General features: G+C 44.0%; 3 protein-coding genes across 3 annotated transcripts; all 3 read right to left on the reverse strand.

The window, feature by feature from the left end:
• Positions 1-7678: 7678 nt before the first annotated feature.
• On the reverse strand, positions 7679-7912 carry HOO65_050577 (uncharacterized protein; the record flags this gene model as incomplete). Its single annotated transcript, XM_071000947.1, has 1 exon — positions 7679-7912. The coding sequence occupies one exon, from the start codon at positions 7910-7912 to the stop codon at positions 7679-7681; it is 234 nt and encodes a 77-aa protein (XP_070858636.1).
• Positions 7913-12241: 4329 nt separating this feature from the next.
• Positions 12242-12562, reverse strand: HOO65_050578 (uncharacterized protein; the record flags this gene model as incomplete). The annotated part of the gene is made up of 1 exon (XM_071000948.1): positions 12242-12562. The coding sequence occupies one exon, from the start codon at positions 12560-12562 to the stop codon at positions 12242-12244; it is 321 nt and encodes a 106-aa protein (XP_070858637.1).
• Positions 12563-16976: 4414 nt separating this feature from the next.
• HOO65_050579 (uncharacterized protein) lies at positions 16977-17213 on the reverse strand (the record flags this gene model as incomplete). The annotated part of the gene is made up of 1 exon (XM_071000949.1): positions 16977-17213. The coding sequence occupies one exon, from the start codon at positions 17211-17213 to the stop codon at positions 16977-16979; it is 237 nt and encodes a 78-aa protein (XP_070858638.1).
• Between the last annotated feature and the right edge of the window lie 416 nt (positions 17214-17629).

Here is a 17629-nt window from a genome sequence, read left to right on the forward strand (position 1 = left end):
GAGTGCGCCGTCTATTCTACTCTACTCCCCAGTGTATTTGCGATCAATATTGTAGTTTCTAGTAGCTCGTCAGATACTGTGTTTTTGGTCTTGATAGGCTGAAGGACTAAAATAGGCCAGGTCCTGTAACTGTAATTTCATCTGTTAAAAAGAAAAGCATACGTCTCGAAAGATAAGCTTAGGACAATTGTACACTGGTTTAAGAGTCGTGTTATTCTGCTCACTCCTAACTCTGCCTATATATGAGTCGGCAAATTGCCAAAACAGCATCCCAAGCTAATGGCTAGTATACCTGCAGCAGAAGCCTGTAAGCGTCTTTGATTCCCTTAATAGCGGTTGATTTTGAGGTATTCATAAGCTGTATGAACAATGATGGTAATTTTCCCAAGATTTAAGCATGTGACTCTAGAGGCCCTTCTACACTTGAGTCTGAACCAGCAGATTTCGTGCAGGCTGAAACTCGGCCATACGTCATGTCCTTGAACAACGTTTGTCGTGGTTCAGGCAGCGCCTGTATGTGGCTTGATTCTAGAATGAGATAATTTAATGCAACGGGCCTTTCCGTGTCGTAGTTCCCTTGTCTTATTCGGGGACACTCACTTTTCTCAATGCCTGCCCTTAACTTCGACAGTGCAAAGGCCTTGGCAGCATGCTAAGGATAAACTGGAAAATATCTTCCAGTAGGGTTATAGTGATCTTCGATAAAGAGGTCTGGCCTGCTCGGATGCAAGTGGTCGGTTGGAGCTGCATCTCGAATCTCTTACATAGAAAAGATTGCAGGCAAGCCATGCCTCGTAGGGGAGAGGAGACTCGTTGGACATGTGAACGTTACATATTACTAATGGTTAATTATATCTCGATTCCCTTGTTCTTCTTATTCAATCAGTAGAGCTCCAAGCTTAGCCATAGTCAGCCCCCCGTAACAGAATTGCCACATCCAGTGATTATGGTTCATAACACGAGACTAAGACACACACACGTCTTCTAGCTATAGCCAGTAATATCGCAATGTGCGCAGTGGCTATCGCCTTGACTCGCATTGAGTGCTGCTGTTGTAAAGGGCATTATTAGGGCACACAGCATAGTAGGATAGATTAACAAAAGGGCCGTGGTACAGGAGGAGATGAAGCACTGCAAATATAAGCGAAGGCCAATTGTTACCATGTGAGTGAGTCTTTTCGAACCTGATTTCAACATACTAAGAAGCTGGTGATTAGTATTAGTTGTTAGCCAGATGTACTATCTTGCATCCAGATCTATGCCCCGTCGATTTGGTATTATCCATCTCTTTCCATCTTCCTGATACAGAGCTTTTGGTGGGGGTAAGAGGACATAGCAGGGATTGTCACGTAATCACAGGTTCCTACTATACACTGGCACATCCATATTATTGCACATGCGGAGCAACCCTTACACCCGAATGGGCTATTAGAAATTCCGCCAAGTATGGCGCGTGCTGACAACACATTATTGTTAGCTATCTGTTGAATGGATAGCTCAAGAATTACTAATTCAATGTTACAGTATTGACCGAGTTCGTATCTTCCCTTTAGCACTACATGTACACCCATATCACACTAGACTACCGACTGGACATTTTTTGAGGTTATCATTTGGTAGAAAGGCGAACGAAAATCGCATGTAATTCCTGGCTTGGCGATGATGGTTGCAGAGTTGATATTAGTGGCACTGGGTTCTGTCGCTATGACTTATGTAGTCTTGGATGAAGAGAACATTGTTTAAACGGGATCGCCGTGTATTTCGTAAACTTTACTGCTGACTAATTATGTAGCACAAATCTAGCCGTGGAAAACTGTAGACCCCTGAAGAACCGGAGTTAAGACGAGATCTGAAAAGGAATCAATTGGGGAAGACTGCCAATGCCCTACTGCAGACAGTTCAATGTGCTGTAGAGATCCTAACTCCGAACAACATCCCTGACCCACATGCATGGTATTTGGTGCATGGGAGATGGTACATTCTGAGATTTAGGGCTTGATCTTTGATTAATCAATCTATATGTCCATCCTTCTTAGCACCATAAAATAGGCCTAGATTCCAACTGCCCATTTTTTCTACTTGGATCAAACTGTTGTTCTCGATGGGATAATAGTTATGTGGTGCTGGGGCTGTGGTGGGTAGTTGGGTATTTGTTATTGATATTCGAGGCCTGTCTGGGCTCCTTTGACATTGTACGTATCAGTCTACTAGGATGTTCCCTCGCAGTTGCTTGTGAGTAGTTTTCCTTTTCTCAGCAACGTGCATGTACTTTCTCTTTCATTAGAAAAGAAGGCTTGGCTTGAAACCATAAATACACCAATCCTTCCATGCTGCAATGCTTCCTATAATCTCAGCGTGACTTGTGACGATGAGCTAGATGTTCATACACTCTGCACAGTAGTACCAATGTTAGTTTGTGCATTATGAGGTGCTGTCCGTCTTGAAATGGGACGGTGCTGAAAACTCCAGTTGAACGCGTCCCTCTGCGCTACTCTCCTCCAAGGGTTTGCTCACGAATAGCTTGTGTATATTGGGGCCAACTATGGGTGGAATGCTACATCTGATCTGTACTTCATATCAAAGTAGGATTCTTCCCTTAGCTTGATTGTATTCGGGGACTTCGTCGTGGGAATGCAACTTGCAGCCTTTGTCACCTGGATCCTGAACAGCCGTCAGACGACATATTTCCAAGCGAAGCCTCCCATCCTTTGATCGATTATAGTCTGGCGGACCTTATACTTTAGGATCTGAAATGTCTAGCCTCTGCCTATGCGACAAAACCCAGCCTTCTACTCACGAGCGCGAATGATCTTGGAAGAAACGGAAAGCTGGGCATAGTGTCAATGGATAGAGTTAGGCTTGGAATCCATACACGCAGCTATGTCCCATGGGGCCGGTTGGCCCTGAGCAAGGATTCATAGCGATTCTCTAGCGCTATTATCATTTGATACCAATTTTTAGAGGCACTAACTAGAGGTTTAGTTTTGAAATGGCTATTTCTATTTCAGTCAACGAAAAGAAAAGTTTGCTACACACTTATTTGCGTCAAGTCTCTGTGTTATATAGGCATGGATTGCACTTTGTCGTCTCATGACTGGCTTTCTGACCTCCATACTTCTGCTTGTTCTGTCGGTAGCATCAATGCCTGTTGAATCGGCAGCAAGCTGTGAAATGACATGTGTAAGCTTGCAGTTTTGCTTTGTACAGCATATTGATGTGATATTCGTTTAGGCAAAGTTTATGGTCAAAGGATAATGCCATATCAAGATGAGCTAATACGTGGGTATGGGCAGTGTACGCTATGAAGCTGATGGTCTGGTGCTCAATCCCACTTCACTACATTGCTTATTATGCATACCACTGCTATCTAGAATCGTATCGTGTCACACTTTCAATTTGTGGTGTTTCCCCATCATGTTAATGTAAAGTCATACGTGATTCATTAGTCAGAACGGAGCACAAGCCTGTGCAAACACAGCTAAAATGATACGACTGTTTTCTGACTAGATGGGTTGGTTTGTGGCAATCAGTCTCTTTAACAAATACCTTGTCTAGCCTAGTCACCATCTGGAATACTCAGAACATCCTTGTTTCGTTTGATTTCAGTCTTCTCATCCACAGTCTTGCGTCCCTTTTTCTAAGAGAGCCCCCATGGTTTTGTCTGAAATGTGTGCTTACATCATACCGCCTACGCACGACGCGACTTTGGATATTGAAGATGAAATGGGCCCTTGGCTTAGTTGTTTGTTGTTGTCTATAAATTTCCAAGATTATCTCCATCACCCCACATCCTTGACTCTCCAACTATACCCGCAAGTTCCAAGTTAGGATGCTAGGTTGAGTTTTACTTGACCACCTCACCCCCTCCTCCCTAGCCTTTCCTGTCTTCCCCTCGCTCCCAGCCCATGATGGCCCTTTCCTGATAGGCCTCTTAACGGCTACTGTCTCGTTTGTGAGTTGATTTATGATACTTTCTCAGGCCTTGATGCAAATGAATGCAAACCCACCACATACCAGACTCAGACTCTAATATCTTTCATGACAATAGACTCTGGCTTAATTTGCCTGCATAGAGACTATCCACTTGGTAGAAAGGGATGTGCCGGGGACCGGCTTGCGGGACTTGTCACATTTCTACTTAAAGGTGTCTCAGCCGTTAATGCCATTGGCCACTGCCAACCACTCATGACGCCCTTCATGCAAAATAGCAGCCTGCTTTCATGGAATCGGCCTTTCCGACGGACAGTGATGAGAATCATAATATCTGGATTTTCAAGCCCCCAAGCTTCCACTGCAATTAGGCCACTAGGCAGCAAGAGGCATATACACCGACCAAGTGGTGCCCGTTGGTCATTCTTAGCAAGACACCTATATCATACGATATTTGGGTACCCCATTGGCGTTGCCCTTGTTCTGCGCGCGGAAATGCACGATATAATAAATTACACCACATCTATTCCCCGATACTAGATTCTACATGGGCGTCGTCCTTCTAATCGTGGGAATCCTTCTGAACATAGCAGTGAAATTTACACTAGAAATAGTCCTGTTGACGATCCTGGCGATGGGGGACTGTCAGACCCGTTGTGTGTAAAATGAGCAAGGATAATCAAGACTGACTTTCAACTCATGTAGTAGCTCCAGCTTCAATCTGCTTGCAAGACTCTGCTCGATATATGTTTTTGTTAGATTTAGCAACTGGGGAGAATTCCAACTACCAAAAGTCGTAGACAAACACCCTGTACACAACGTAGTGTCCTTTTTTTCCCCTTCATTTAGATAATATCTCCACGGCATGCTAGGAAATTCCGATAGTAACCGCCAACCTTAGTACTGCCAATGACGTAGAAGCACAATAGTTTTTGTTTCTTTCTGTAGGATCTTGGCCCTAGTGTTGCCGCCAACTGCAGTACATTCTCCCATGCGTTTCTTCCCCTGCTTAAATCCAATTCATCCGACAGTTCCCAATATCTCTGCACCACGATGTGGCCTGGTACAAAGCGCTGGTGAGAGTGGACTAGGGAACCATCATGTGAGTGAACCATTCAATAAACATAATACGACAAATTGACTATATCCTGTGAAGGAGCACATTATGTTGTTGGACATTTCCTAAGCAGCTTGTCCAAAGCCACTAGCGCCTAGACCTCGTTATCCCGCAACCATCATTTGTTGTTTTAGCGCCTAAAGGTGTTGGGACATCATATAATTATGAGCCTTTGGCTGCAAACTCCTGTGGAATACACAGGTACTAACGCTGTACACACAGCAACCCATATGCCGAAACCTTTTCTACTAATGACGCCGGTTGTTTATAGTATAAATACGAGCATAGCGAAGTTCCAGTATATGTGTTAAAAAATACAGCCCAGAGAAGGATAGTGCCTTTTCACAGTCTTGGCCCTAGCCCAATCCTGCCAGTGGGAAATTGCATTCGCCAATCTATACTCCAATCATAGCCTGTTTCTGTAGGGGATGCCAAGACCTCGGATTTAGGTATTAATACCACAAATTTAGTTGGACGTACTGAATGTCCTTAGAATGACAAGAAGAAGGGATCTGTGATTTATGGTTATTGCTTTTCTGCCTAATCCTTGGTGGAAGAGCGGATCTCAACCGATGTATATATATATATTCCTGTACAGTATATAGACCGAACGAGTTTGGAAAGACCGTCAATGTCTGTAACTAACCCTAATATCTAGGCAAACTTGGTCAGGGTCAACAATCCTGCTAACGCTAGATCAGGTTACTTCGACTGATTTCAACATTTCTCACCTAAGTTCTCCGACCGAACAAAAGACCTTGGAAGAGGCCCTTCTCATCATATTTGAAACTATCGGCAAGAGCGGTTGGCTAAACTTGGTCAGGGGCGACAATCTAGTCGTCCCGACTCGGATTACTGGCATAAATGCTTAATATGCACGTTTGAGACAAGAAGCTCACCACCATCCATCTAACCCTCACTCCACTGCCTTATCCACATGGGCGTGTTGTTATTTTGATTATAGCGGCAAATTGACAAAAGTTGCCGTGCTGTCGCATTACAGGGCTATTAAACTCATGAGAATGGAGAAGAGAGCAGTGACCGGGGGACACAGATATACAGCGATACGACAACACGAGTATATGAAAGCCAGGCCCCGCATCAGAGTTTCTTCAAGTCGAATGAGACGCCTGATGAGCGGGCAGTTGATATGGGTGGCCGAGAGATACCACGACAATGGTGAAGCCCACGAGAAGTCAGCCGCGACGAATGAGTGCTAGTAGCTATTTCACCTTATCAAGTGACTATGTGGACAAATAGAAATACGCCAAAACACCTCAGTTTCCATTGCCACAGTTGCCTTTTGAAGCTTCAGCATTGCTATTTGTTGTTGACAATATCTGTGCAACGCAATCCAAGCAAATCGGCCCTTAAATCCATGCATAAAGACGGAATGACACATGTTTGTGTAGGCATGTCTCTTGCCGTGTGAATATACAGCGGCCATTTTTTGGAAGGCTAGATGAATCATGCCCTTTAATAGTGCAGCGGAGGAAATCCATTGCAAATGAGTTTTAGTGTGTCAAAGTTAGTTGCATGTTGTTGTAAACATCTGTGTAACCTAAGCGTCTAGCTGTCCAGGGAGATTGATGCATTTTCTTTTTACATTGCAGCATTACAATTTACTGCCATCCTAGATCGAAATAACGTCAATGATAAGCGAACCCACCAAAAATCTTCCAATTTCTCGTCTTTACATCTAATCGACTATTTGTCCACCAAAAAAACATGGCAAAACCAAAAAGAAATGAGGCTAATATTGTTACCGCTCTTAGGGCCCTTCAAACTAACCCGGAATTAGGTCTCCAACCTTCGCTATAGAGCATACTAGTTTCCTGTGAGCTTTTTCCAAGGAGCGGTCAATGCTCGTCTTAGATAACCTTTTATTGGCCCTGACCAGTGCCTTTCCAAAGTCTAAGGGATATGACCTAAACGTCCTTGTAATAACCAAGTAGCAAGCACAATGCGCTAGCTTCACGCATTCAAGTGTAAGAAATGTTGCAAACGCTGGGCCTAATAGACTAGCCCTTTACACAAGAGGACATAGTGTTTTTGTGGCAGTATTTAGAACCCAAGGATTTAACTCTGGGATCTCTACTTTGAGCTTAAACAACAAAGTTAAGATTAGTTGAATGCCAGCATGTGGACTCGGTACACATTATCCGACTGCCATTGTTTACAGTCGGAATATTAGCATTTAGAGTTAGAGATGGCGTAACATATATAAACTGAAGAAATACAGTATGCCTACCAGGCATGGGATAAATACTCTATCTTCATCTCCATTGCAGTAATTGTGACTGTGCAACTTTACGAGATCAACATGATAAGTTAGAAATCGATCAACGGTCCTTTTAAGTTCTGTTTAGGATCTTGCTACAACTTGGACTGTAGCTTGCTAAAGACAAAGGTTGAACACTAGAAATCCAATATTACAACAAATCATTCCAATAGTTCAACATCGAGAAATTCTTAGACAGTTATATATGAGTTTATTTTAGTAGCATAGCTTAGCTAAAGTATTTGACGGAAAGATAGCTTAGAAGATTGGGACTGCTAGTCACTGGCAATCTTATTCTGGTTCCAGCTATCCCTATGCTGATGGCAGTTGTACCAAAAGGTGACAAACTCTTAATTTTCGCAAGCTTCGTCTTTAGCCCGGAAGGGGCCCTCTTCGTCGTCAACGCAAATGCAAACTACGCCCACGTCATCAAATCTGACAAACTCACAGCCGACGATCTCACGTTTAGAAATACCGGCATCACCATCGACGTTTTTGTTCTCGCCGACATGTTGAACATTGCCAGGAGCTGCCAGAGCACTGGCAACAAAAGCGAGAAGTAGGGTAACAGTCCAGCGTTGCATGGTTGTCGAGTTATAGTCTCTGGTTAATGATTTGTAGAGGGGACTTTGCAATGGCAAAGATGTAGTAACAAAATTAAGGATTGAGGAAGAATAGAGTAGTAAGAAGGATCAAGAAGAGGCTGTAAGCGAAGTCGAGGTATGAGAAGTATAAAACTGATGTTCTAGAGAAAGAAGAAAAGAAGATACATGTTGCGAGGCGAGGCACTCTTATATACTTGTCCGGACTCTTCTCAAGTAGGTCCAAACACATTCAAATATGTTGCTAGAGCTACATCGGCATCAAGAATGCCGTACATCTAAAAACGATATAGCAGCTTTGCTCGCGTCGGCGTCAAGGCACACGGTAACAGAGTTGCCGTAGGTCCCAAAATATCTCTACAAGTCAAGTCTATGAATAGCTTCCGGAAAACTAGACATTCAACTACACCGAACTCCGTTCATAGCTCAGCTTTTAGTCCAGCCACGGAAGACAATTACTAACCTTGTCTTCCGCAGAAGCCCCTCTACCTAACCTTCCTGTTTTCTTGTCTGGCCCAGAATGAATCTTATTCATTTTTTTCCTTTTTGTTATATAATTATTTCGTTACTCTCAAGCCATCTTCTTCCATAAATACCGTCACCCCATGGCCCACAGGTGGGCAAACACAGTTGCAGGCCTAATGCTGGCCAATGGGTTGTGTTTGGTGGTCTGGAAGAAGACTGACCATCTATACCCTCCACACCGCTCAGTCGAAAGGGGGGGACGAAGAGCCTCATGAATGCGGATTTGAGATAAGTGTGACTCAAGGTTTTTCAATGGATAGAGCAAGCTTCATGGAACTAGCAAGAGTTTCGCGTTGAGTGCGCCGTCTATTCTACCCCCCAGTGTATTTGTGATCAATATTGTAGAGTTTAGCAGCTTGTTAGATACTGTGTTTTTAGTCTTGATAGGCCGAAGGACTAAAAGTAGCCCAGGCCCTGTAACCGTAATTTCATCTGTTAAAAAATAAAAGCATCCATATCGAAAGGTGAGGTTAGGACAATCGTACACTGGTTTAAAAGTCGCGCTATTCTTCTCACTTCTAACCATGCCTATATGAGTGGGCAAATTGCCAAGACAGCATCCGAAGGTAACGGCTAGTATACCTGCAGCAGAAGCCTGTCAGCTTCTTTGAGTCCCCTTAATAGCAGTTGATTTTGCGGTATTCATGAGCTGTATTAACAATAAAGGCAATTTTGCCAAGATATAAGCATGTGATTCTAAAGGTCCTTTTATACTTGAGTCTGAACTGGAGCAGATTTCGTGCAGGCTGAAACTCGGCCATACATCATGACCTTGAATAACGTTTGTCGTGGTTGCGGCAGCGCGTGTATGTGGCTTGATTGTAGAACAAGATAATTTAATGCGACAGGCCTCTACGTGTCGCAGTTCCCTGATCTTATTGGGGGACACTCACTTTTCTCAATGCCTGCCCTTAGCTTCGACAGTGCAAAAGCCTTGGCAGCATGCGAAGGATAAACTAGACAATATCTTCTAGTAGGGTTAAAGTGATCTTCGAGAAAGTGGTCTATCTTGCTCGCATGCAAGTGGTCGGTTGGAGCTGCATCTCGAATCTCGCATATAGAAAAGATTGCAGGCAAGCCATACCTCTTAGGGGAGAGGAGACTCGTTGGACTTGTGAACGCTACATATTACCAATGATTAATTATATCTCGATTCCCATGTTCTTCCTACTCAATCAGTAGAGCTCCAAGCTTAGGGATAGCCAGCCCCTCCTTAACAGAATTGCCACATCCAGTAATTATGGATCATGACATGAGACTAAGACACACACACACGTCTTCTATCTATAGCTAGTAATACCGGAATGTGCTCAGAGACAGTCGCCTTGACTCGCCTTTAGTGCTGCTGTTGTAAAGGGCATTATCAGGGCGCATGGCATGGTGGGATAGATTAACAAAAGGGCAGTGGTAAAGGAGGAGATGAAGCGTCGCAAATACAAGTGAAGGCTAATAGTTACCGTGTGAGTTAGTCCTTTCGAACCTGATTTCAACATACTAATAAGCTGGTGAGTATTATTAGTTGTCAGGCAAATGAACTATCTTGCATCTAGACCCATGTCTCCTCTATTTGGTAAAATCCATGTCCTTCTATCTTTGCGATACAGAGCTTTTGATGGGGGCGAAAGCCTGTATTCGGGGTAACCATGTAATCATAGGTTCCTACTATTTACTAACACATCCGTATTATTGCACAGGCGGAGCAACCCTTGCACCCGAATCGGCAAATAAAAATTCCGCCCAGTATAGTATGGCGCGTGCTGGCATGACGTTAATATTGTTAGCTATATGTTGAATGGATAGCGGCGACAGCTACATGCGCCGCCCTATTTCTTCGACGCAGTTACTACGTCGGCATCACGTTTTTCTCCATCGGCATCAGTCTTATGTGGGCATCACATTTTACGCACTCTGATTTGCTGAAAATATGTCTGTTAGTGCATTCCATGATCTGGAATTCTGCCAATGTACCTCTCTCACTGGCCAATTCTATTGCTGATCCTTACACAAAGAAATGTAAAAAGGAAGGGATACTCATTGTTTTGAAGACTTCACTCATTACTCTGACATATGATTTCTTTATGCTATGTTATTACTCTCAAGTACTATGATGCAGCTGCCCCTACTCAGGAAAACAACCTCATGACAGCCAGTAGAGTAAGGCAGAGAATGATTGTATAGAGGCTGAGATCACCTGGGAGCTGGGGGATAATCCTCTCAGAACAGGAAGAAGGGGTGTTGATCTTCCCTTAGCTTGATTATATCCAGGGGCTTTGTCGTAGGAATACAACTTGCAGCCTTTGACACCTGGCTCCTGGACAGACGTCAGACGACATGTTTCCAAGCAGAGGCTCTGATGCTTTAATCGATTATAGTCTGGCGGACCTTCTACTTTAGGATCTGAAATATTTAGCCTCTGCCTATGTGACAAAACTCAGCGTTCTACTCACGAGCGTGCATGATCTTGGAAGAAACGGAAAGTTGGACATGGCGTCGATGGATAGGGCTAGGCTTGGAATCCATACACGCAGCTCTGTCCTATAGGGCCGATTGGCCCTGAGCAACAATGCTTAGCGATTCTCTAGCGCCTTTGTACATGATGGAAGAACTTAAGATTTTAGAAAAAGAATAGAGAAACAAGCTTCACCAATTCGGTCAATCTGTACACCAGCACGGTTCCACGTGTGGCTGTACAGGGTCACGAGTGGCTTCAAAAGTGATCCAACTGAATTCAGTAGATTTGTTCCGACAGTCTGCTTCTTTAGGGGATGCCATGACCTAGTATTTAGATATTAATACCACAAATTTAGTTGGACGTACTGAATGTCCTTAGAATGGAAAGAAGAAGGGATCTGTGACTTATGGTTATTTCTTTTCTATCTAATCCTTGGTTGAAGAGCGGATCTCAACCGATGTATATATTTCTCTACAGGGTATAGACCGAACGGGTTTGGAAAAGACCCTTAATGTCTGTAACTAACCCTAATATTTGGCCGAACTTGGTCAGGGTCAACAATCCTGCTAACCCTAGATCAGGTTACTGAGAGATAAGCTTGTTCAAAATATTTAATCATCGCTCTGCAAGCTGATGGAGCGTCTCATATATTTTGTCATGGAACGCAACCTCGGCTTTTGCGGCACTGTGTTGTTGGTACCAAGCGGTCGTGCCATTGCTCAATCATATAGCTACAGTAGTACATCAGATGTGGCCTCTCGCGCCACAAACCATAGTAAACTTGGCTATCTTGGGGGTGTTACCATCAATTTGCACTGCTTTTTGAAGCCAGGGCTAGAGTCTCACTCAGTCTTAATGCATACCGTCTTCTTCGTCACACTTGTCGTTTTGTCTAGCTACCTGAGCCCTGTCTTCATAGAAGCAATTTTGCTGCCCATGTATACATGCACAATTCTCCTGCTACTCTAGTCAGTGTCTCGTTCTTTCTTCTTGTGTAACGTGGTCCATCAGCGAGCGGACTACTTCCACCACACTTACAACTAGAAAGGCTCTATTACATCACTACAACGAAAGGAATAAATTCAAACTCTTCAGAACGAAATCCTGCTACTATTATTGAATTATCCTTCCGGCCACTACCTGCGCATCAATATCCATCTGATCAATTGCTTCCCTTCCTTCTTGTACTGTCTTAACCACTCAATTCTGTAGCCTAGCTCTTTTTGCCCGCCGGCGCCGGCTAAGTATCTCTTTTGCCTCCCGAAGGTCTTTGTTCTCAGCAGCTAATAGGGCAACCCAATGCATAACTGCCTTTGTGCCCCTCCCAAGAGACTTTAGGGCTTCAAGAATTCACTCTGGAGCTTTGAACGCCTTTCTGAGCCCATGACGACTATTCCGTTTGCGATCATGTCCATAAGGAAACCAGTCTCAGCAAAGTTATAGATATGATCTGGTTGGATGCCATACTTTGCCATCGTGTTCACCACAAGCTGAAACCAATCGCGGATAATGGTTGGATCTTCGCACTTAGCTCTCTGATAGTCATATTTCCGAAAAAAACGCGTCTTGAGGTCTGGGTGTCGCTTGATGAACTTTGAAGCCCAGCGCTTGCCAACAGATGGCGCATCGCGGTTGGCAAGTAATTGATCAGCCATTTCTTTAACACCATGAAGCCGGGGGGGGAAATCCTCACGAATCTAGGTCGAGAATAAAGTTCTTAAGGATCTGTTCCTCTAGATTAGATAGTCGACGCGATTTATTGAAGATATGGGTTTGAGATGGGATGCCTTGTTGGCGGCGACGTAGTCGACGCTCGTCAATTTTATAGGTCCTTGCGGCGCGTCTGATACTTAGATTTGTGTTATTCTGAAGGGCCTGAAGGGTTCTAGCTTCAATAGTAGTAGCTGACATCTTAGGTTGTTGAGAATCAATTGATCAAATGAAAAGTTAGGTGTAGGAGGGAAAGGTGCGGCGCTCGGTTGACTCTGAACAGGGATTTCTACTATGCGAAATACGAGTAGATTTCGGGGTCATTAATAGACAATGACAAAATAAGCTTTCTGTCGAACACACTCTAACAGAAAGCACAGAAAGCACGGAAAGCACAGAGGCCCTTGGACACTATGCAGACTAGAATCACACCATATGGATGTGAATGTCAACCTTCCCAAGAAGAATATAGCAACAGTCTTGAAACAACGAATTGACAGGGTTGAATGATAGTTCAAGACACAGAGATAACACAGAATCAAGCCAAAATAAAAGTTGTTTGTGAATTTTAACCTAATTTGAGTTTGCCATTCATATATCTATTGAACATTAGGTCTTTTGGCTGGTGTCGCAGACCTAGTGGTTCGCTGAGGTGGTATGCTTTCCTCTCTAACTTCAACAACTGAAGCAGCTTCTGATTCTGGCCCTGACTCCTTTGACGAGCTGTCATTCACCACAACAAGCTTCTTTTCGCTTTCTTTTTTGGAAAGTCTTTCTCCAGCCCCTAGAGCTTTACTTAGAGCCATGAAACGCCTATTGGGATTAGGTAATTCCTTCCTCTTCTTCCCTCTTTTCAGACAGGCCAGTTGCTCGTCTAGACCAGAAATCCTCATGGCATAAGCCGTAAACGTCTGCTGCTGCGCTTCAAACCCTTTGGCTATCACGTTATGCCGCCTCCGCGTCTTTGGTGTTCTATTAAGCCCAATGTCACGAATGTGGCGGCTAGATTTCGGTGTATCATGTGACCCGAAATATGTCGCCGGCTCTGGAGTTGTCTTCGAACTGTCATTCGGCCTATCCTCTTGTATTTCTGGATGCTGCAGAGCTTCGGCTTGAGAAATCGGCCAATTCCCAGTAACTATCCAGCTGGAGAGTATGTTCTTCTTAATCATTCCCACTTCACTAGCCTTGGCACAGGCTCTAATGAAATTGACCTTATCCAATGGGGTAGAATCAGTCAGGGAAGCAAACCTTTCCAGTTCTTGGCGATATGCAGCTTTGAAGGCATTAAACACTCCATTATCTAATGGCTGAGGTCCATGGGGGCAATGTGCTGGAAGGTAGCAACAGTAAATATTATTCAAAAAGCATGTAGCCATCCATTCGTCCTTAGATCGGTTAGCAGCAGCCTGTAGCCAGGTAAACAAAGATATCACCATTGCATGACTCCCATGGAGATCTAGAATGATTAATCTGGAATCAGACTCGTCATTGGGCTTGGTTTGAGGCAAATAGACTCTTTCAAGCCATTCAACTCCAATGTGGTCATCAGTCCACCCGTTTGGTGAAGTTATGAAATGCCAGTCAGCAATTTTCCTCAATTCATCAAGAAACCATTGTCTCTTGAGTTCTTTACCTTTGAATGTTATGCCAGGAGTCAAGGCACGACCATCAGCAGTGATAGCTTCGATGAATGAGGTCCAATTTCGAGTTTGTGTTCCCTTGAGAAGAGCCTTCTGCTTCAGGCTCACGCTTCTGACCACAAGGCTATCTAATCCTAACAAAGAGAGTGTAGCTAGTCAAATTTGAAAATTATAGTGAAAATAGAGTTAGATACTTGCGAAAACCAATCATGATGCCTCCTTCATCGACGTTAATAGTGTTCTCAGGCCGAATCCAGCCATACTGGCCCCCCCTGATATCGAAGTACCAGTGAACCGCTTTAGGCGTGAAAGAGTCAAACCTATTGGCTTTCTGACGTCTACCAATCTTGGTCTTAAGGTCTGAGCGACGATGAATGAATCTGGCTACCCAGTTGCGTCCTAATTCCAGTTGGTCGCCTTGTTGTCTTAGCAGGCCCATAACGCAAGCCCGAATCTGATTGTGGGATGGGGCGTACCCCAGGGACTCTTGCGAAGGATCCAGAAAGCCGGTTTGTCTTCCTGATTCTTGGATAACTGTTGACTAGGCTGGATTTGCTCTTTCACAGCCGCCTGACTGTCAAGTCTGTCGATTAGGGTGGTTCGAGGCACCCCCCGTCGCTGAGACACCTGGGAGGGTGAAAAGCCATTATCGGTGACATCCAATATAGCCTCAGCCATGTCATCTTATGTATATTTCCAACGAGGCCGAGATGAATGCATTCCGATGGTGCTGTGAGAGGCTATCAGGAATAGTATTGGAAAGGAGTGGTGAGGAAATTAGGGATTGAAGTGGTAATATTTCCTTGCTACTACCCACATATATCGGATCCCCAACCTCGCAGTTTGAGAATAGAATTAGGAACTCCAATCATTTCAATACTTGATAGAGGAAACTGCCTTTAAATAATCTTTATTCACGTCGAGATGTGTGTGAATGAAAGTGTTGAGTTTTAGTGGGCGAATTTCTTTTTTGCCTGACGAAAGCGTGGGGTTGTCGAAAGGGTATCTACATAATTTCCTAGGACTGAATGCAACCTATGAGATGTGGGTCAGCCACATGGCGGTGCCACAGTGTGGCTGATGCTGCATATCACCACATTTAATTCCAAGTGTTCTGTCTATTCCACTTAAGATTAATTTTTGTATTTTGTTTTAGATGCAAGCCCACAGGAGATGCCCATTATTCAAGCCTAGATGGCTTAGATTGGACAGATCCAACTGATAGCTGTCTGCCTATAGCTATTGTGATACTCTTTACGACTTGTAACTACAAACCCTCTCGAAACAACTTGGAGGGCTGGAATCCTGGTCTGGAAAAAAGCATCAGCATGTTCTGTAGGTAAGTAGTGTCCCCCAACCCCCCTGTTAGCCACTGTCTTATTTGCAGGCTGTTGCACGATACTCACAAAGAAGTTGGGTTCGCAATTCAGCTTAAGCTAAAAGGCTGTTGGCTCAATGGGTCTCACATTTTGTCGTCAAAAGATCCAGCTGCTCAACGAAAAACCGGAGTAGGGTCGTAGTTCGACGAGACGCGCCCTACATAAAGCCAATGACAACTAGGTTCTGAGGCTAGTGAAGTAGTGACCAGGCCTCTATAGAAAGTTATGGGATTCAATAAAATACCTTTATAGGTTTCTATAACCAAGTTTCTGAGGTAATGAGTGCTTGTTACAAGGAGACTATCATGATGATGAAAATGCAGAGGATAACTACAAATACAGGGAGCTTGTGGGATACAATATCCCAACCACGATCCGAGATGCTCGCGCTAGGATCCGAGGAGTAATACTGCTAACAATCTGGGGGCATTGTTCCCCTGATCGAGACCCATATTGCACTCTGGTGTGATCCTATTACTGATAATCATTAGCTTGACTGGACTAACAAGGTTATTAGACTCCGTATCTGTGTGGACCATCACCATCACCTGCAGCATGGACTGCTGAAAAGCCAAGCAGAAATTAGCCGACCAGTGCCTTTACAAAGTCTAAGAGATTTGACCTAAACGTCCTTTTAATAACCAAGTAACAAGAACAATGCACTAGCTTCACGCATTCAAGTGTAAGAAATGTTGCAAACGCTAGGCCTAATAGACTAGCCCTCTACACAAGAGGACATCGTGTTTTTGCAGTGGTATTTAGAGCCCAAGGATTTAACTCTGGGATCTCTAATTTGAGCTTAAACAACCAAGTGAAGATTAGTTGAATGACTGAGATGGCACCACCGTGTGGACTCGGTAAACATTGTCCAACTGCCGTTGTTTACACTCAAAATATTAGCATTGAAGGTTAGAGATGGCGTAACATACATACACTGAAGGAATACAGTATGCCTACAAAGCATGGAATAAATACGATATCTTCATCTTATTGCAGTAATTGTGACTATGCAACTTGACGAGATCAGCATGCTAAGTTGGAAATCGATCACCGGTCCTTTCAAGTTCAGTTGAGGATCTTGCTACAACTTGCTGGACTGTAGCTTGCTAAAGGCCAAGGTTGAACACGAGCAATTCCAAATCACACCAAATCATTCCAATAGTTCATCATCGAGCAATTCTTGGACAGTTATATATGAATTTATTTTAGTAGCATAGCTTAGCTAAAGTATTTGACGGAAAGATAGCTTAGGAGATTGGGACTGCTAGTCACTGCCACCCTAATCCTAGTTCCAGCTATCTCTATGCAGGGTCGTTCTACCAAAGGCTGGCAAACTCCTACTCTGCGCAGTTTGCGGGGTCAGCCGGGAAGGGGCCTGTTTGGTCGTCAACGCAAATGCAAACCCAGCCCACGTCATCAAATTTGACAAACCCACAGCCGACGATCGCACGTTTAAAAACATCGCCATCGCCATCGAGATTTTTGTTCTCGCCGACATTTTGAACGTTGCCAGAAGGAGCTGCCAGAACACTGGCAGCAAAGGCGAGAAGTAGGGTAACAGTCCAGCGTTGCATGGCTGTCGAGTAAGAGTTTCAGGTTAATGTTTTGTAGAGGAGGCTTTACAATGGCAAAGATATAGTAACAAAAGTAAGGATTGAAGAAGAAGAGAGTAGTAAGAAGGGTCAAGAAGAGGCTGCGAGCGAAGTCGAGGGATGAGAAGTATAAAACCGATGTTCTAGAGAAAGAAGAAAAGAAGATACATGTTGCGAGGCGAGGCACTCTTTTATACTTGTCCAGACGCCTCTCAAGTAGGTCTAAACACATTCAATCATGCTACTATTTCTACATCGCTGGAGCTACATCCGCATCAAGAATGCGTAAGAGAATCACCAAATCAAGAATGCCGTACATCAAAAAACGATGTATAGCAGCTATGCTCACCTCGGCGTCAAGGCACACGATAACAGAGCTGCCATAGCTCCCATAATAT

This window comes from Ceratocystis lukuohia (assembly GCF_044167205.1).
Source record: "Ceratocystis lukuohia strain C4212 chromosome Unknown Supercontig5_pilon, whole genome shotgun sequence".
Classification (NCBI taxonomy): Eukaryota; Fungi; Ascomycota; class Sordariomycetes; order Microascales; family Ceratocystidaceae; genus Ceratocystis; species Ceratocystis lukuohia.